This window comes from Somniosus microcephalus, chromosome 1 (assembly GCF_052327205.1).
Source record: "Somniosus microcephalus isolate GS21.2 chromosome 1, FLI_Smic_1.0, whole genome shotgun sequence".
Lineage (NCBI taxonomy): Eukaryota > Metazoa > Chordata > Chondrichthyes > Squaliformes > Somniosidae > Somniosus > Somniosus microcephalus.
Window position 1 is genome coordinate 76946223 of NC_140987.1, and position 20022 is coordinate 76966244.

The 20022-nt window shown below is 49.4% G+C and overlaps 1 protein-coding gene across 8 annotated transcripts in view; it reads left to right on the forward strand.

Moving 5' to 3' along the window:
• The window catches only part of LOC147124174 (sodium-dependent phosphate transporter 2-like), a 166059-nt gene that overhangs the window by 110251 nt on the left and 35786 nt on the right, over positions 1 to 20022 (forward strand). For 7 of the 8 annotated variants that reach the window (XM_085983353.1, XM_085983409.1, XM_085983384.1 and 4 more), the window contains exons 3-7: positions 10635 to 10775; positions 15436 to 15521; positions 15634 to 15730; positions 17461 to 17580; positions 17672 to 17866. In XM_085983353.1, coding sequence (XP_085839479.1) covers positions 10635 to 10775; positions 15436 to 15521; positions 15634 to 15730; positions 17461 to 17580; positions 17672 to 17866 — 639 coding nt within the window. The remainder of the gene's footprint in view (positions 1 to 10634; positions 10776 to 15435; positions 15522 to 15633; positions 15731 to 17460; positions 17581 to 17671; positions 17867 to 20022) is intronic. The other variant, XM_085983391.1, reaches the window with a different exon arrangement.

A 20022-nucleotide genomic window follows, 5' to 3' on the forward strand; every position in this document is an offset into this window, starting at 1 on the left:
AGTTCTTCTCCAGCCATGAGGAGATATCCTTAACCCTGGCACCAGGCAGGCAACACAGCCTTTGGGACTCTCTTTCGCGGCTGCAGAGAACAGTATCTATCCCCTGACTATACTGTCCCCTACTACTACCACATTCCTTCTTTCTCCCCCCCCCCCCCCCCCCCCACTTGGATGGCCTCCTGTACCACAATGCCATGGTCAGTTTGCCCATCCTCCCTGTCCTTTACCTCATCCATACAGGTAGCAAGTACCTCGTACTTGTTGGACAAGGTCCAGGGCTGAGGCGCCTCCATCACTACATCCTGGGTCCCCATACCTTCCCAACTCGTGGTCACATCCTACTGTCCCTGACCACTGACGACTCTAAAGTACTACTTAACCTAAAGGGTGTGACTGCCTCTTGGAGCAAAGTGTCCAGGTAACTCTCCCCCTCCCTGATTCATCGCAATGTCTGAAGCTCGTACTCTAACTCGGCAATTCTGAGCCGAAGTTCCTTGAGTTGCAGACACTTACTGCAGATGTGGTTGCTCGGGATCATGATGCTCTCCACAAACTCCCACATGCTGCAGTTACGACACACCATCTGCCCTGCCATCTCTAACCTTTTAATTTTATGTATTAATTAATTAGTTAAAGCTTTTATTCAATTGATATTTTAGTTTTTTTATTTGATTATTTTATCTAGTTTAAGTTATTAAATTAAGTACTAGCAAGTTATAGTTTCTCAGCTCTTAATTTAACCCCCTTCCCTAACTTGGAGCAAAAAAAAGCTGCAATACCCACCAACCAACCTACCTGCTCTTGTGTGATGTCACTCTGATTTTGTTGTTGTTTTTGAATCGGAGCCTCGCCGCTGCTTTAATTCAGGTCCACTCTCGGACCGTTCTTTATTCTCTCGCCGCTGCCGTTGCTTTAATTCAGGTCCACTCTCGGACCGCTCTTTATCCTCTCGCCGCTGCCGCTGCTTTAATTCAGGTCCACTCTCGGACCGCTCTTTATCCTCTCGCCGCTGCCGTTGCTTTAATTCAGGTCCACTCTCGGACCGCTCTTTATCCTCTCGCCGCTGCCGCTGCTTTAATTCAGGTCCACTCTCGGACCGCTCTTTATCCTCTCGCCGCTGCCGCTGCTTTAATTCAGGTCCACTCTCAGACCGCTCTTTATCGTCTCGCCGCTGCTTTATGGGACTGCATAAGTTCATCCATCTCTGCTCTTATCTACTTAAATTAATGGGGCAAGAACAGGGCAATTGAGTTCCTATGACCTGCTTCCTCTGACAGACTGTTAACAATTGCACTGTCACCAACCCAACCCAATGCCCTTCACATTGCAAAGAAACAAACAGCTGCAGGTAAAGCTGCCACGAAGATAAAACGCTAAAAATGTTTCCCAGACGCATGAAGCAAAGAAGCACAAACTCCCTGAGGACGTCTGCCTGTATACATTCTCCATTGTTGATCCCTGCCCAGCCTCTGTTCGGATAGCATAGCAGGATGTGGGTAAATGTTCCAAGTGAGCGCCGCCCCTCGCCAGCACGTGTAGGAAAATCACAGGCAGTGTGCCACAATTTTCCGATCATCTATATCCTATTTAACCAAGTATTCATCCATCTTAAAGGAGTTGATTTGGCATTTCATTAGCTGTTTTTGCTGGAAGTCTAATCCACATTGTTTACAACTGCAGGAGCAAGTTCTAAGGTGACGTTTTGCACATCCAGAATTAGTCAGGCTGGTTACGTCTACAGGATCCACATCTTTCAGCATTTTATAAGACTTGCTGTGCATCTACCCTTAACTCTCTTCTCTCTCCAGTTGAAACCATTCAGTGTAAATCTATCTAGCCTTCACCCTTAGTTCAACTGAAAGTGCTAGCTGGATATTGCTCCAGCAGCTTCGCTAACTTTAGAAATGACCGTGCGACCTAGATTGGAACAAATGGTGCTTGTGCCTCCTTGAGGATTAGCTGGGCATGTCTGTAATGTCAGCATGTAGTAAATGCCCAGCTTCAGACTGCGTCATTCTTGTTGTTGTTCAGCATTTGTTGAGTGGCTGCAGCAAGCTCCCCAGTGTACACTTCACTTAACCATCCCCCCCCACCACCCCGGCCAGTGTACACACACCAGAAAAGCAGGAGACTTTGATTTGGAACAGATTAATTGGATAATAGATTTGGGTTGATGGAACATCTTAAAACCTTGCTTTCTACAGGTCATTCCTGTAACCAGCACAAAAATGTGCTTTTATTCAAATCTAACCTTGCTCAAGAAACTTGGAATCGAGGATGAGTGCAATGTGAATGGTGCCATTATAGTGTTTGCTTCATCTTTTAAAATGTTATGTTCTAAAATAGGTGGCACAAAGACATTATATTAACATAATTATTCACTGAGCTTTCTAGTATAGAAACTTCCTCAAAATGTCTTAAACATAGAAGATAGGAGCAGGAGTAGGCCATTCGGCCCCTCGAGCCTGCTCCGCCATTCAACGAGATCATGGCTGATCATCCAAACCCTAGCACCCGGTCCCTACACCGACAGTCATCCCACACAAGCCCTATCCCCGTAACCCCACGTATTTAATCCCCCCTAACACTAGAACATAGATCTTCTGGATAGTGGGTGTGACACTGGCCTTTCACCTTTGGGAGCTGGGTCCAAACCTGGCCTTGGTTGAAAGTTGCCTCTAAGGGTCCGATGTGAAATGAATTTGGCATTTCAGAATGATGCTGGGCATTAAATTATGAAGACAGTTTGAGTAAACCTGGGGTGTATTTCCTCGAGTATAGAAGATTGAAGGGTGATCTAATTGAGGGGTTTAAAGATAAACAATTTCTTCTGGTGGGGGAATTCAGAACAAGGGGGCACATTCTTAAAATTAGAGCTAGGCTGTTCAGGAGTGAAATCAGGAAGCAATTTTTCACCAAAGAGTAGTGAAAATATGCTTCTCTCTCCCCCAGAAGTCTGTTGGTGCTGGGTCAATTGAGCTTTCAAGACTGAGAATTTTGTTGGATAAGGGTATGGAGCAAAGGCGGATAAATGAAGTTGAGGTACTGATCAGCCACGATCGAACTGAATGGCGGATCCGGCTCGAGGGGCTGAATAACCTACTCCTTTTTCCTATGTCTCAGTCCAGACCCTAGTGGGTGGGGCCTGCAGCATCAACTGCCCCTACTTGGCATCCCAGTCAGACCACAGGGTGGCTGGTATGGGGGAAATAAATGTCACACTGGTGCAGCAGGGGAAGAAGTTCTTCTGAGGTTGGGAGTTGAGGCACGTTGTTTGAGCAGAGTAGAGGGATCTTCATGCTGGACCTGACCTGGAAGTACTTGTTGATGAGGCTGGGTGAATGCAGTCAGAGTTACACTAACGTCCCTCAACTTGAGCACACAAAGTAAAGGTTTCTGCCTTCTTTTCTGTTGTCTTGGATGATGGGTCAGAAACAATTTTTTTTAAATTATTAGAAACAGATTCTGCAACCTCCCTTTTTTTTCCTCTCCTCAATTTATTTATATTTAAACGGGTTCATTGCTGATCGTGATGTCTATGCCACCTAAAGCCAGTTGGAGTGCGTTGCGTTGATGATTGGTGTTGTGGACAGCATCAGTGAGCATTAGATCTCTCGTATTCAGTCACACTGACCTGGGTCAACGTTCAGCCGACCTGCATTGATTCACTCTTTTTAGCTATCTTATTCAGCATCTGCTATGTGCTCTTCCCCTGTTCACGGGGACCTGTGAACCAGCCGCCCTGCGGTTAGTGACCAGGTGAAGTTCGTCTCTGCTGTTTGTAGTGAAGTCATCCACTCTTGTGAACGTGTTTACAATTTCACTTCAAATAGCAAGACGACGACTTTTTTTATTGAAGCTGTACATTCCTCTTTTTCTTTAAATGTTTTTCATTTAATTACTGTTGCATATCTCGACTTACTGCCACTGAAAAGCATTAAAAAAAAAACTGAATTGCTTATATTTTACTAAGTGTGTGTGGGGTGCTTACTTCAGTCCGTGGATGAACTGATTAGCAAGAGGAATCCGTTGGCTTTTTAAATGGAGGCATTGTCCAATCTTCTCAGATAACAGTATCACTATTTTAAGATGTGAGCAATTGCCATTGTTTTCTAGTACGTTTGATAAATGCTGATCCTCCTGTGTGGTATCCTTGTAGAGATGATGCCAGTAGAGTTGATCATTTTATGTGAGAGAGAGTTCCCTGCTGGTTTTTAATATTTTCTTCCATATGACTCTTACTGGCAAGTGTTGGCAGGCTATTTAACTATCGACATCACAGCCAAAACTGACCATTTCGCCACCTGTTCTTTTCCAGCGGGGGTAATTGAGTAAAAATTAAGAGCAGGATTCTCTTTTTTTCTCCTTTCTTTTATTCTCTTGCTCTCGCTCTCGCTCTCTCATCATGATCTTTCTCGATTGTAACTCCCTTACCGCCATCATGGCTGATGTTAACTAATTTGGCACAGATCCAGGATCAAACCGGGTCTCTGCTTCTGATTGTGTAAACTAACCGCGGCCCCATAGCTGCTGCTTTTAAAAAAAAATTTAAATAGATTAACTGCTATTAACTTCCTACAGTGTCACTTTTAAATGTGGGTGGGCTTGGGAAACTGCCATCTTGCATCACGAGCACATTTTCCCCCTCCCCACAGGCAGAGAGAGACTCCCGAGCGTTCCTCGTCATTCCAACTGATTTCGCAGAGGTGAGAGGCAAGTCCTACACCAGCTAAACATGCCCTACAGAGCATGTTCACATTAGTTCAGTTATTACACATAACCCATACATGTCACAACTGGCCCACGGTGGTGGAGTTTTGGTTATAATTATAAAACCTGTTTGTTTTGTGGCCGCTGGATAACTGTTCACACCTGTTTAAGTGCCTGATGATACCCCTGATTTAGGCCCCTGATTTCAACTGGGGGCCAGTTTCCGGCAGATGGGTTTTGATGTCCGTTCAAAAATCACCCATTCCAGGGGTGTGAGGAGGGAGAAACTCGCGTGATTTTTACTCCTGGGCTTCATTTAAATGTCGCCGGCCGTCTTTCAGCCGGGAAGCGCTGCAAATTCGGGCAGCCTAGAGACTGGCTGCCGAGCAGGTAAGTCTGTGGGATTGGCGGTCGCTCGTTCTCTTCCTGAACCCACAAGGAAAATTGAAACTTAACCTTTCTGGTGGTGAAAATCCTGGCATGTCAGCTCCCAGCAGCTCCAGGGCAAGTAAGTGACCTGGGGGATTTTAACTGCCCGGTTTCTGTCGGGCGGTAGGGTTTAAAATGATTGTTTCTGTGAAGTAATTTCTGTTTCGCACCAGCAATACCATTGCAATGGAGGCTCTGGGCACTGACCTTGCCTTAGTTTAAGCAAGAAATTCCTGCACCAACATTTTTTTTTAAAGTTTCTACCTGTTGAAAGAGGGCCACGTGTCCAAACGTGGGCAGAGGTCACCGCTGGCCAGGACAGTTCACGTTCCAGGCAGCCAAGGAGCCAAGTCATGTAAACTTGCCTCTCTGGGGCTGGAAACCCAACTCCAGACACTGGGTTCAGATTAGTGCTGCAGTGTAAATGTACCCTTCGTGATGGGAAAAGTAAAGAAAAAACTTATCTATATATATAAACGGATCTGTCTGTCCTTCTGTCTGTCCACAGAAACCCCACAGTGCAGATAGAGGCCATTTCGGCCCATCGAGCCTGCACCGACACATATCCCACCCGATCCCTGTAACCCCTACACCAACACATATCCCACCCTATCCCCGTAACCCCACGTATTTAATCCCCCTAACACTAAGGGTCAATTTATCATAGCCAATCAACCTAACCCGCACATCTTTGGACTGTGGGAGGAAACCGGCTGTCTGTCCTCGGGTGTGCGTCTGTCCGGCTATGCGCTCGAAAGTTACAGAGCGTACCTACGCGTGCGTTACGTCGAAAGAAAGCTCACCGTTCCAAAACGATGATAAGCGTATTTACGTTTCGGCCGGACAAAAATCGCGCCCGCGGTATCCGAAAAACCTTCAACATTCCGCTCATTAGCATCTCATTATCCGCTCATTAACGACAGAGTGACCTCGAGGTCGACCAATCGTACGCCGGGTTGCTGGCGCGTGCGGCCGGGCCCTCCTACGGTCGAGTGACGGGACGATTGACCAATCCTACGCTTTGGTGACCTGACGGTCGACCAATCGGTGCGTGTGTGGGCGGGCCTTATCGTTCTGAACCGAGGTGAGTCGCCGCCATCTTGATTCTAAACTTTTCATTTCTTTTTCCCGCTTTCTGTGTGTTTCTTTTCAAATCTACATTTCCAGCAAAAAAAAAGTTGCTTTTAAAACACACATTGTTTTTAAAAAAAAGTTAATTAATTTGTAAATCTTTTCTCTAACCGCTATAATTCTCCTACCTTTCACCGTTTTTCCAGGCCCGGGGCCTAGGCTTCTCCAACTGTCAGCAGTGCAACTCTAGACCCAGGCTCCCGGCCTAGATAGAGACAAACACTGGCAGAGGGTGTGCTGCCTCAGCTCCATTCCCGGGGTCAGTAGGTGGGGAGGCTTCATAAGCAACTGGGGTAGGTCGCAAGCCCCGAATAATAATCTGAAGATCCTGTGTTTGCAGCTGAGGAAATTTCTTCTGCAGACAGCCCCAGGTTAACGGCAGCCATCTTTGTCAAGGAGGGCGAAAAGTTTCAGTGCGACGCCATTTTGATTCAGTGTGTAACAGAGTGCATGCGTGGCCATCTTAGTACAGGAACACAGAGTGGGTTGGGCTTCTGTGCTCCAAATCTGTGTCTGTGACAGACAATCGACTGTGTAGCTGTGCAAGGTCTGTCGCTATAGCAACAGCTTTAGCTACAGAGCTTCAGGGCCACACCTGAGTGTTTAGAAGCTGTTGCTAAGCAACAGTGTTTGTTGTTAAATACAAGAATCTCCCTCTCAACATTAACTCTGAAGAGTGGGTGCCGGATAGCACAAAGTTTCCTGTACTTTAAGTTTATCTCCCCCCTCTCTTTCCACACCCCCTTCCCCCCACACACCCTTCCCCCCACACCCCTCTCCCCCCCGCCACACCCCCCACCCTCCCATTCACCCCCTTCCCCTCCACCCCACACCCCTCCTCCCCCCCTTCCCCTCCCTCCCCCCCCAACCCCTCCCCTCCCCAACCCCCCTCCCCTCCTCACTCCCCACCCCTTCCCTTCCCCCCCTCCTCTTCCCCACTTCCCTTCCTTCCCCCTCCGCTCCCCTCCCCTCCCCTCCTCCCCCTCCTCTCCTCCCCCCTCCCCTTCCTCGCTTCCCCCCTCCCTCCCCCTTCCCACCCTCCCTCCCCCTTTCCCCCCCTCCCTCCCCCCTTCCCCCTCCCTCCCTCCCTCCCCCTTCCCCATCTTCCCCCACTTCCCCTTCCCCCCCCACTTCCCCTTCCCCCCCACTTCCCCTTCCCCCCCACTTCCCCTTCCCCCCCCCACTTCCCCTTCCCCCCCCCACTTCCCCTTCCCCCCCCACTTCCCCTTCCCCCCCCACTTCCCCTTCCCCCCCCACTTCCCCTTCCCCCCCCACTTCCCCTTCTTCCCCCCCACTTCCCCTTCTTCCCCCCCACACACCCTTCCCCCCCACACACCCTTCCCCCCACACCCCTCTCCCCCCCGCCACAACCCCCCACCCTCCCATTCACCCCCTTCCCCTCCACCCCACACCCCTCCTCCCTCCCTCCCCCCCCACCCCTCCCCTCCTCACTCCCCACCCCTTCCCCCCCTCCTCTTCCCCACTTCCCTTCCTTCCCCCTCCGCTCCCCTCCCCTCCCCTCCTCCCCCTCCTCTCCTCCCCCCTCCCCTTCCTCGCTTCCCCCTTCCCACCCTCCCTCCCCCTTCCCCCTCCCTCCCTCCCTCCCCCTTCCCCCTCCCTCCCTCCCTCCCTCCCCCTTCCCCCTCCTCCCTTCCCCTTCCCCCGCTCCCCCCTCCTCCTCCCCCCCATCTTCCCCCACTTCCCCTTCCCCCACTTCCCCTTCCCCCCCCCACTTCCCCTTCCCCCCCCCACTTCCCCTTCCCCCCCCCACTTCCCCTTCCCCCCCACTTCCCCTTCCCCCCCACTTCCCCTTCCCCCCCCACTTCCCCTTCCCCCCCACTTCCCCTTCCCCCCCACTTCCCCTTTCCCCCCCCTTCCCCTTCCCCCCCCCACTTCCACTTCCCCCCCCACTTCCCCTTCCCCCCCCACTTCCCCTTCCCCCCCCACTTCCCCTTCCCCCCCCACTTCCCCTTCCCCCCCCCACTTCCCCTTCCCCCCCACTTCCCCTTCCCCCCCACTTCCCCTTCTTCCCCCCCACTTCCCCTTCTTCCCCCCCACTTCCCCTTCTTCCCCCCCACTTCCCCTTCTTCCCCCCCACTTCCCCTTCTTCCCCCCCACTTCCCCTACTTCCCCCCCACTTCCCCTTCTTCCCCCCCCCACTTCCCCTTCTTCCCCCCCCACTTCCCCTTCTTCCCCCCCCACTTCCCCTTCTTCCCCCCCCACTTCCCCTTCTTCCCCCCCCACTTCCCCTTCTTCCCCCCCCACTTCCCCTTCTTCCCCCCCCACTTCCCCTTCTTCCCCCCCCACTTCCCCTTCTTCCCCCCCCACTTCCCCTTCTTCCCCCCCCACTTCCCCTTCTTCCCCCCCCCACTTCCCCTTCTTCCCCCCCCACTTCCCCTTCTTCCCCCCCCACTTCCCCTTCTTCCCCCCCCCCACTTCCCCTTCTTCCCCCCCACTTCCCCTTCTTCCCCCCCACTTCCCCTTCCCCCGCCACTTCCCCTTCCCCCCCCCCACTTCCACTTCCCTTCCCCCCCACTTCCCCTTCCCCCCACTTCCCCTTCCCCCCCACTTCCCCTTCCCCCCCCACTTCCCCCCCCAGTCGCGCTCTCTTCTTCCCCCCCCCCCCAGTCGCGCTCTCTTCTTCCCCCCCCAGTCGCGCTCTCTTCTTCCCCCCCCAGTCGCGCTCTCTTCTTCCCCCCCCCAGTCGCGCTCTCTTCTTCCCCCCCCAGTCGCGCTCTCTTCTTTCCCCCCCCCAGTCGCGCTCTCTTCTTCCCCCCCCCAGTCGCGCTCTCTTCTTCCCCCCCCCAGTCGCGCTCTCTTCTTCCCCCCCCCCAGTCGCGCTCTCTTCTTCCCCCCCCCCAGTCGCGTTCTCTTCTTTCCCCCCCCCAGTCGCGCTCTCTTCTTTCCCCCCCCCCAGTCGCGCTCTCTTCTTTTCCCCCCCCCAGTCGCGCTCTCTTCTTCCCCCCCCCCAGTCGCGCTCTCTTCTTCCCCCCCCCAGTCGCGCTCTCTTCTTCCCCCCCAGTCGCGCTCTCTTCTTCCCCCCCCCAGTCGCGCTCTCTTCTTCCCCCCCCAGTCGCGCTCTCTTCTTCCCCCCCCCCCAGTCGCTCTCTCTCTCTTTTCCCCCCCCAGTCGCTCTCTCTCTCTCTCTCTTTCCCCCCCCCCCCAGTCGCTCTCTCTCTCTCTCTCTCTCTCTTTCCCCCCCCCCCCCCCCCCCAGCCGCTCTCTCTCTTCCAACAACAACATGCCCTCAAAAGACCCTCGGCACCGCCGGGCACTTCAGCTAGTCTATATATATAAAGCGGTCGATCTGTCTGTCCTCGGGTGTGCGTCTGTCCGGCTATGCGCTCGAAAGTTATACCGCGTACCTACGCGCGCGTTACCTCCGAAGAAAGCTTACGCTTCCGGGACGCTGGTAAGCGTATTTACTTTTCGGTCGGACGAAAATTGTTCACGCCTTATGCAAATAACCTTCAAAATTAAACTCATTATCTGCTAGCATTGATTGACGTCAAGGTTCGACCAATCCTGTGCCGTCATGATTGACCCATCCTACAGTACGGTCCCCTGATGGTTGGCCAATCGCTGTGTGTGTGTGTGGGCGGGACTAATCATTTTCATCTCGGGGATCTGGCAGCCATTGTTTCAGTGCCATGACTTCAGCTTCCAGCTCAAACTACTTTGAAAGTTAGTATCTCTTTTAAAAAATAACGTAAGAGTTACCAAAAACGTTTTATAAGTACTTTCACTTTCATCTTTCAAGGTATTAAGTGTGTGTGTGGGCGGGACTAATCGTTTTCATCTCAGGGATCTGCCAGCCATTCTTTCACTGCTTGCAGCTCAAACTACTCTCCTTATCCAGCTTTGAAAAAGTTAGTTTCTCTTTTAAAAATAACATAAGATTTACCAAAAACGTTTTATAAGTACTTTCACTTTCATCTTTCAAGGTATTAAAAGGTAGAAGTCTTGCCCAGCAGCAGATTCACAAAGGGACACAGACCGGGCCCTAAAGCCTGGGACTCGATTTAAACCGCCCAGCCCAAAACAGCCCTGGCAAAGCCAGGCTCCCCCCAGCTAGTATATTTATATAGTGCCTTTCACTAGCTTGGAATGCCCCAAAGTACTTTACAGCCAATAAAGTACTATTTTGAAGTGTAGTCACTGTTTTATAATGTAGGAAACACCGGCTGCCAATTTGCACACAGCAAGATCCCACAAACAACAATGTAATAATGATCAGATAATTTTTAGTGATGTTGGTTGAGGGATAAGTATTAGCCAGGACAATGTATGTTGAAATGAAACATGATTTAATAGCGCACGTTAATTCCTCAAACTTTTGTGGTTTTTTTCTTGTTTTTGTTCAGGTTCTGCTGTCTGGCAACTCATTGCTTCGTTTTTGAAGCTTCCGATTTCGGGCACACATTGCATTGTTGGAGCCACCATCGGTTTCTCGCTCGTTTCAATCGGTGCTCACAGTGTCCGATGGATTGAGCTCATCAAGATTGGTAATTGACCTTTCCTTTTGTGTGTGCGAGGACATTGTGCACATGAGCAATGTCTGGTAACAATTACGGACCACTTTCACTTCTTTACTTCAGTATTTCCTTTCCTGACGTAGTTCAGTACAAACTTACAGTGCAACCAAAACTGTCTCTATGGGGGGGGATTTTCCGGGTGGTCAGCGGGCGCGATCGGTGGCGGGTCGGATGGGAAATTTTTTTTTTTTGGACCGGGTCAGGATCCCGCTGTAAACCCGCCACCATGTGCCTTTCCCAAATGTCAAGTCTGTCGATGCTGAGCAGACCTGACGCACAGCGGCAGGGGAGGCAATTCAGGTCATTATGACCTTGTTAACAGACCATTAAGAACTATTTTGAGTTCACCTTCATAAGCATAAGCATATGGAGGGACTCGTGGGAGAGCCTGGGTGCAGCTCTGCAGTGCTTGCCGGTGTTTGCAGCACCTCAGTGCTGTACAACACTGACAGCACAACAAAATCAGTTTGCACACGGTCCCTTTAAGGAAACTGGCTGATTAAGCGTCATCAAATGGTGTCATCAGACCCGCTTCCTTCAATTGGCCGGCAAACACGCCCAATCAGGGGAAAGTCATTTTGAACAGCGGGCTGGAGCCAGCAGTGAGGCCGGGACCCGCCACCGATGTCGCTCACCACAGACCCACCGAGGTTGGTAAAATCCAGCCCTATTTCTCTGCTCATCAGTGAACTCCAATATTTGCAAATCGGCAGGTACACTTTGAAGAGTTTTGCACACTTCACCAATATTGCATAGAATTTCACAACACAGAAGCAAGCCATTTGACCCAACAGGTCCATGCTGGTGTTTATGTTCCACACGAGCCTCCTCCCACCTTACTTCATCTCACCCTATCAACATCTCCTTCTATTCCTTTTTCCTCGTGTACTTATCTAGCTTCCACTTAAATGCATCTATGCTATTTGCCTCAACTACTCCACATGGTAGCGAGCTCTATATTCTCACCACTCTGAGTAAAGACGTTTCTCCTGAACTGCTTATTGGATTTATTAGAGACTATCTTGTATTTATGGCCCCTAGTTTTGGACTCTCCCAACAAGTGGAAACATTTTCTCTTTCTACCCTATCAAACCTGTCATAATTTTGAAGCCATGGTGTGGAGATGCCGGAGTTGGACTGGGGTGGACAAATGTAAGAAGTCACACAACACCAGGTTATAGTCCAACAGCTTTATTTGAAATCACAAGCTTTCGGAGCGCTGCTCCTTCGTCAGGTGAAGTGGAGAAATGCATAAAGACACAGCTTATATAGTCAGAGAATAATGTCAGATGTTTACAGGTAATCTTTCCAACTGCCATTTATCACACCTCGGCAGAGAGATAATCACAGCAATCAAAGGTGTGAATGGTGTCCAAACAGGTCAGTCAGGAAAACATTACATCAAAGAACAATGAGGTGGGGTCACAAGGGGTCAAATATTGCAGATGCTGGGGTCTGTATAAAAAACAAAAAAACAGACAAAAAACTTATTTTTTGCTGGAAATCACAGCAGGTCCGGCCGCATCTGTGTAGAGAGAACAAGCCAATGTCGACTCGAGTCTGGATGACCCTGCGTCAGGTGGGGTTACATGTAGCGTGACATGAACCCAAGATCTCGGTTGAGGCCGTCCTCATGGGTGCAGAACTTGGCTATCAGTTTCTGCTCGACGATTTTGCGTTGTCGTGTGTCTCGAAGGCCGCCTTGGAGAATGCTTACCCGAAGATCGGAGGCTGAATGTCCTTGACTGCTGAAGTGTTCCCCGACTAGGAGGGAACACTCCTGCCTGGTGATTGTTGCGCGGTGTCCGTTCATCCGTTGTCGCAGTGTCTGCATGGTCTCGCCGATGTACTATGCTCCGGGGCATCCTTTCCTGCAACGTATGAGGTAGACAACGTTGGCCGAGTCACATGAGTATGTACCATGTACCTGGTGGGTGGTGTCCTCACGTGTGATGATGGTATCTGTGTTGATGATCTGGCATGTCTTGCAGAGGTTGCTGTGGCAGGGTTGTGTGGTGTCGTGGTCGCTGTTCTCCTGAAAGCTGGGTAATTTGCTGCGAATGATGGTCTGTTTGAGGTTAGGCGGCTGTTTGAAAGCGAGTAGTGGAGGCGTGGGGATGGCCTTAGCGAGGTGTTCGTCGTCATCGATGACGTGATAAATGGCAGTTGGAAGGATTACCTGTAAACATCTGACATTATTCTCTGACTATATAAGCTGTGTCTTTATGCATTTCTCCACTTCACCTGACGAAGGAGCAGCACTCCGAAAGCTTGTGATTTCAAATAAAGCTGTTGGACTATAACCTGGTGTTGTGTGACTTCTTATAATTTTGAAGACAACTATTGGGTCACCTCTTGGTCTCTTTTTGTTCGAGAAAAGATCCCCAGCTAGTTAACTCTTTCAGCCCCAGCTGGTTCAATCTATCAATATATTGGTGTCCCATAAGGCCGTTTAACGTTTATCTTGACCATTTTGCTACGCACATTGGTTTGAATCTTTAATTTGATTTTGCTGAACACTTAATTAGCACTTTTTTTTTAAGAAGAGATGCATTGTTTCAGAATTGTCAGTGTTCCAGTTTTAAGGAGAGCCTTAAGGAAGAGAGGGAGGTGGAGAGGTGGAATGGTTTAGGCAGGGAATTCCTGAATGTATGTCTTAGACAGCTGAAGACACAGCTGCCAATGGGGGTTGGGGGGGGGGGGAGCGGGGTCGGGGTGGATGGAGATATACACACGGTCAGAGTTGAAGTAATGCCGTTTGGGGGTGGGTTGTAGGGCTGGAGGAAGTTGGCGGTAGGTAAGTATGGGCAAGGCCATGAAGAGATTTTAAAGTGCGTCTGAGGCATTGGGGGGTGGTGACGATTGCAGGGCAGCGAGACAAGTGGTGATGGGTGAGCAGGACTAGGTGTAGGGTAGGGTAAGAATAGTAGGGGGAAAAATTTGGTGGCATCCCCTTTGGGGCACTAACATCAAGGGCCCTGAAAATGTTAGTGCTCCTGCGCCATGAATTCAATAGTAGGGCCCCAAGCAGGAGGCGCATAGCGCCACATCATTGCAGGCCTCCCTCCCCTGATTAAAGGGGAGGGGCCTAGCGCTGCGCGCACTGGGGCCCTGCTAGACCACCAGGGAGTGGAGTGCTGTGAAAACAGCCCGGCACTCGAGGAGTGCCGGGCTGAGCGATCGCAGCGGGCACCCTGAAGAAAAAAGGGGGAGGGGGCAGGTGCTGGCAGTCGGCCAAAAAAAGGCCGCCCGACAACAGCCCTTTAATTTGCGCCACCGCGGCTACAAAAACTCCACCCTGATCCTGTCGGACATATCATCTGGCGATAGGTCAGGGCGGGGTGCTGCGCCTGGCAATGACCGCGCTACTGGCTACCACTGCCGCTAACCTCCTGCTGAATTTCGCGGGAGGCGTTAGCGATGCCGCACCCGGCCGTATGGGGATTTGCGCCGGGGGGTGGGGGCCGCAAATCAACCCAACTTTTCCCCTGTAGAGTTTTGGAGGGGGAGGGATGGGAGGCTGGCCAGGAGAGCATTGAATTGTGGTGTCTAGAGGTGACTGATTCTGAAGTGAGATGAATTGCCAGAACCCGTTGCCTTTTGTTGCGCTACTGTACATAACTAAGTCTGTGTTAACTGATGCTGGTTTCTGTCATGCTGTCCCATTGAGCGGGCGAGAATGGTGCAAGGCTTGTGCGTGTGGATGCTCGGAAGTCGTGATCGTTTTTAAAGAGCCCACCCACAAATAGAGGGTCCCCTCCCCACCCCATGCCAACCGATTCTGATTTGACTCACACGACGAGTGTCAGGCTGTTCTGTCACTGGTGGTGTTTCCTCTTTGGAGGTGGCCCTGCGGTATAAAGGGGGATGTACAACATAGAGACACACAAAACCCTGTTCACAGTGAGAGATCACCTTTGGATCAGCCTGTCCTGCTGACGTTTGACCATGGCTGTGCCCTGACCCCTTTTAGGCAAAGATTAAACTGCTAACAGCCCGTCACCCTTGTTTTGTTTCTTGTTTACTTTTCCCAGTGGGAAGCAAACAACTTTTTATTTTAAAAAGGTTTTATTTTTGTGTGTGGCATGTTTCCCAAAGTCTGGCTTGAATTACACAGAACTTACAACACTAACACAGGCCGTTCAACCCAACTAGCTCATGTTGGTGTTTATTGCTCTGTTCCCGTATTCCTTTATCCCTTTCTTTCAACCATATATTTAGCCAGTTCTTAAATGTTGAACTGTTTCTGGGGTTGCTACGTCTTTGGTATAATGGCTCGGAGTTCCTACTCCATCCAGCGAGGGGCCTGGCCAATTCTTTGCGTTCGTACTTCCCATCACAATACAAGGAAGATGGACTAGGTTGGATCCCCCTTTTAGTTTTGTGGAGTTTATTGATTGTGGGACAGGTTGCCTAGCAACCAACCAGAAGTAGCTGAGCAGGTGCAACATTGCTGTAAGATAAACTGCCACCTAGCAGCACTTAGTCATTTGTGTGACCCCCATCGCGCCTGTGTCAAATTCAAACTTCGTCCTGAATTTTATCTTCTTCCCAATTGAGTTCTTTTTGGGGTGAATTGTGACTTTTTTTTAAAGTATTTCTAACACTTCATTTTGTTTTGGCTTTGCAGTTGCCTCCTGGTTCATTTCCCCAATTCTATCTGGGGCCATGTCTGGCGTGCTTTTCATCCTAATTCGATTCTTCATCTTGAAAAAGGTGGGTGTTTATTTTTTTTTAAAGAAATTAATTTTGCAAATTATGTTGCCTTTTTATTTTCCTCCTCCACCCCCTGATTTTCCAAGCACTAATTACACCGTCATTTCTGTAGGAAGATCCAGTGCCGAATGGCCTGCGTGCACTCCCGCTGTTTTATGCTGCTACTGTAGGGATAAATACCTTCTCAATCATGTACACGGGAGCTCCATGTAAGTACCTCTGGGACACTGGTTGCGGACCTATTGTGGGTGAAATGGATCTCCGGTGATAGCGAATTGGCAGCTCCATTTTACACCCTGCCCATCATTAAAGAAAATGGGGCGGGGTGTAAAATGGGCTATCTTTTTTTGTGCCAATACCAAAGACTGATTTCACACCATCTACATTTCACCATCGTTAGCTAACTGGTGAAAAGAGTAAATAGAAACAACTGAATCAAAGGTGACGTCCAAAGCTATAGCCAACAGATGGTTTTACCCTTGTCAATCTTGTTGTGTTTGTAATAATTGGCTATTAAAAATAGGACCCAGAGTTGAGTCTTGCTTCATTCTGGTTGTGATCTACATTCTAATTCCAGGATAGCTTTGTAACTAAGCAACACACGTCAACAGAGAAACATTGTGCAAATTAATGACCTTGGGTCTATCAAAAGTAATGAGTCTGGTGTCTAAAAGAAACTCCACTGCCTTTTAAATTATAACTGGGAACGATACAAATTTAAGCTGATTCAAAAAAAATTGTACCTTTTCGGACCTGCTTGTCTTAAATAAATAAATAAATAAATTCTGGGCTTCACGGTTTTTGTGACGTTTTTGTTAACTATCCATTGCCAAAATCTTTGCTACCAATTTGACAAAATATACTGTAATGTGCTGGGTTTCGAAAATACGGGTTGGGAAACTCCTCAGACTGGGAACAGCTTAGAGAAATTTCCTGGCCATGAGTTCTTTCAAACTATTATTTTTTTTAGTGCCGATTTTAGGTTAGTAGCACTCTGTCCTTTCACCTTTTTTGGGTCTGAGTTGAAGTCCAGCCTGAACTGATGGATGAAAGTCTTCCCTCTTGATGTCTGGGGTATAAATGGACACGAGGTCATGCTCAAACTGTACAGTCATGTGGGGCGAGGCCTCCTGTAAAGAGCAATTTCAAATTACGGAAGACAAATACTGGTGGTTACAAGACCGGTGGTGGTGGAGACAATTTGAGGTGGTTGAATTAGCATTTCCATAAGTGTGCTGGCACTGGGAGTTTTCTCATGTCATGCCTGGATCTGTTGTAGATTTATTGATATGATAAGTCAGCACTTCATTATCGTTGTATCGTGTGACTACCAGGATGGTAGGAGGCAAACCAGATGGACCGTGGTCTTTTTTGTCTATGTTCCCAAAGATAAGTGTCAATGTGAGAGTAAAACAGCAGTTATACTAAAATTGCAAGCTTTCTTTCCCTTCCCACCCCAAGAAAAAATTCAATACCAAAAGGAAAATGAGGTTGGATGTTTCTATTCTTTAAAGACCGTTGTGCATTTTTTTTTCTCTCTTAATTGATTAACAGCTACCACTTTGTACCGATTCCTATTTTGCCATTGGCCAATACAAAAAGCTCTTCGGAACTGGAGCTCTCTCTTCCCCAAAAGGCTGTGGATGCTGGGGCACTAGAAATACTTAAGACTGAGATCGATAGTTTTTTTTTGTTGGGTAAGGGTATCCAGGGATGTGGATCGAAGGCAGGTAAATGGAGTTGAGGTGCAGATCAGTCCTGATTTTAATAGAATAGCGGAACAGGCTCGAGGGTCTGAATGGCCTACTCCTGTTCCTATAAACTGAAATGCAAACTGTGCTTATGGGTTTTAACGTTAAATCGCTGAGTGCTGAGGCTCAATGAACTCATACACTGGAAACTGAGCTCACTAACAGGGTTGCATTCTTTCCTCCTGTAGTGCTAGGATTGGACACTCTCCCCATCTGGGCAATAGTGCTGATCACCCTTGGTGGAGCACTGTTGTGTGCGGCCGTTGTGTGGCTGTTGGTGTGCCCCTGGATGAAGAGGAAAATAGAAAGTAAGTCCCTGCCGCTAAATAAGCCGTGAGAGCTGTAGGTATTGGAAACTGAGCCATGGCCCGAGCTAGAACTGGCCTATCTGTCTTGCAGGTAAACTGAAGCAAAGTGTACTGTCCAGGATATCGGATGAAAGCCTCGATAAAAGCCAAGATGAGACGCCAGTGTTTAAAGAGCTGCCGGGTGCAGTGGATGAGTCTGCACTTCCTCTCACTAGCGGAGCCTGTGAGGCGGCTGGTGGACTCCCAGATAGCCACGTCGTCGCTGGATCGACAGGAGTTTCAAACGGTGAGTCAGGGTGCACTGTTGGCGTGCTGTGGCTCCTTTAGTCAATTGGCAACAACAACCTGACGGTCTCCGTTAGTGAGGTATTTGGCAATTAATGTACCGTTTGGCGGTACAGGTTCGAATCACCTATTTAGATGGTGTGCGTTGCCTCGGCTCCTTTTCTCTTCAGCTTGTTGCTGACTTGATGTTTGTGGTAAATTGGGAAGCTATAATCTGTATTGACTTGGCCCATGGTACATTTACACTTGGGTGATTTGAAACAATGACCTAGACGTGCTTTGGTTTTCTGTGTGATTCTGATGTTCCTACTTGACCTTGCGGCAGTTCAGTTTTGAGGTTGCGCTCAATGATGACAAAATCTCTTCATGGCTTCCCTATCTAATTACCTCTGGTCCTGCTCCCTCCTTTTATGCTGCCTCCAAAGTCTGACTCTGGCATTTCAGTGTTTTCCTCCACAGAATTGATGGCCATGCCTTCAGCTTGATCCTACGCTCTGGAATTCCCTCTGTAAACTCTTCTGCTTCTCCAATTCATCCTCTTCCTCTCTTTAAAACCAAGCTTTTGGTAACTCCTTCCTCCCCTATCTCTGCTCCTTTTGGCTCAGCCTCCATTTCCCTTGTGTCTCTGCCTTAGGATATTCTTCTACTCGTAAAGTGCTATATAGTGATGATGACTCTTGTGCAGCACTAAACCAGATACCTTCTCTCGACTCTTTCCTATGCATAAAGAAACCTGCACCCGCAGTCATGATTTATCAGACACAAGAAATCATCTAGTAACTCATGCGCTTTGTTTAGATTTCAGAAGGAGGTCAGAATCTTGTGACTGCTTAGAATAATCTGGCATGTGGCTTGTAAACTAATGCTTGTCCAAAATCCGACTCCTGATTTGCCCAGACTGACCTCCGGCCTGAACTGTGTCCAACCAATTCAGAGTCTTCGGGGGCACAAGCTCCGGTGAATCCATTGAGCACCATTTTTATTCAAATAAATGAGTCCCAGTCCTTCTGTGCGGAGGTTTATCCTACCCAGGTTGCCTGACTGCTGCATAGATGTGCAGCATATTAAAACTGTGGGGCGGAAACAGCATCTGTTTTTGTTGTTTATAACTGTGCTCTTCAGTCGCTGTCCAAAGTAGTTGTGGAGGAAACCACTGCGTGGGAAGGTGGAACTGGCCAGACTGGCAGTGACTAATTTTACTTTCCTTTCCTTCTGGTATAAACAAGGTGGTTTCATGAGCTAGTTGGGTTGGCCCAGATTCCATCCAACACAGGCAAAGAGTGGAGTAGCCCCTGCTTTTGGTTCGTGCCAAAGTTTGTAACTCGATGATGCCTGTCGTATCTTCACGTGGAGGCTGTGCTGGAAAGAAGCTACTGTTCTTTCCCTCGCCTTCTATCATGCGTGCTGTTAATTTAATGGCCGTGCGTGGAATTAATCTCTCCAAGCAGAATGGAAGACCCTGTGTTGAGAACTATCTAGGAGACAGGTGTCTGGGGCAGTTTTAAGTCTTGTACTATATGCGTTTGTGTACAAGTTATTTATTTATTTCAAATTCCCACTCTCCTGCTCACCCCCCATACCCTTTAATATCTCACCAAGCTTAATCCCACTCCTGCTCACTTCCCATACCCTTTTAATATTCCTGTTTTTCAAGAAATTATCTAATTTGGCAGGGATGTAACCTCGGTCCACCTTGAGCCGGGTCAGCAAGAGGGGGCGGGCGCATGGGCACTATCCCGAGTTCCTGGGTCCCCAGACTGGTTGAGCATCTGTGGGCTGGTACCAGGAGAGCAGGCCGAAGTGGGTTCAGCCCTGGACCCCGGCGAGCAAATAATAAATTAAACTACATTCACCCACCCCTCCCCTCTCTGACTCTGTCTCGCTCTCTCTGCCTCGCTCTCTCTGTCTGCCTCGCTCTCTCTGTCTGCCTCGCTCTCTCTGCCTGCCTCGCTCTCTCTGCCTGCCTCGCTCTCTCTGCCTGCCTCACTCTCTCTGCCTGCCTCGCTCTCTCTGCCTGCCTCGCTCTCTCTCTCTTTCTCAGCGGTGTGAGCGTCACTGGCAAGGCCGTTCATGAATTGTCCCTCCCAAGTTGCCCTGAGAAAGTGGTGATGGGCCCTTCTTGAACCACAGCCGTTTTCTTTGTACTGGTTTGGCTTG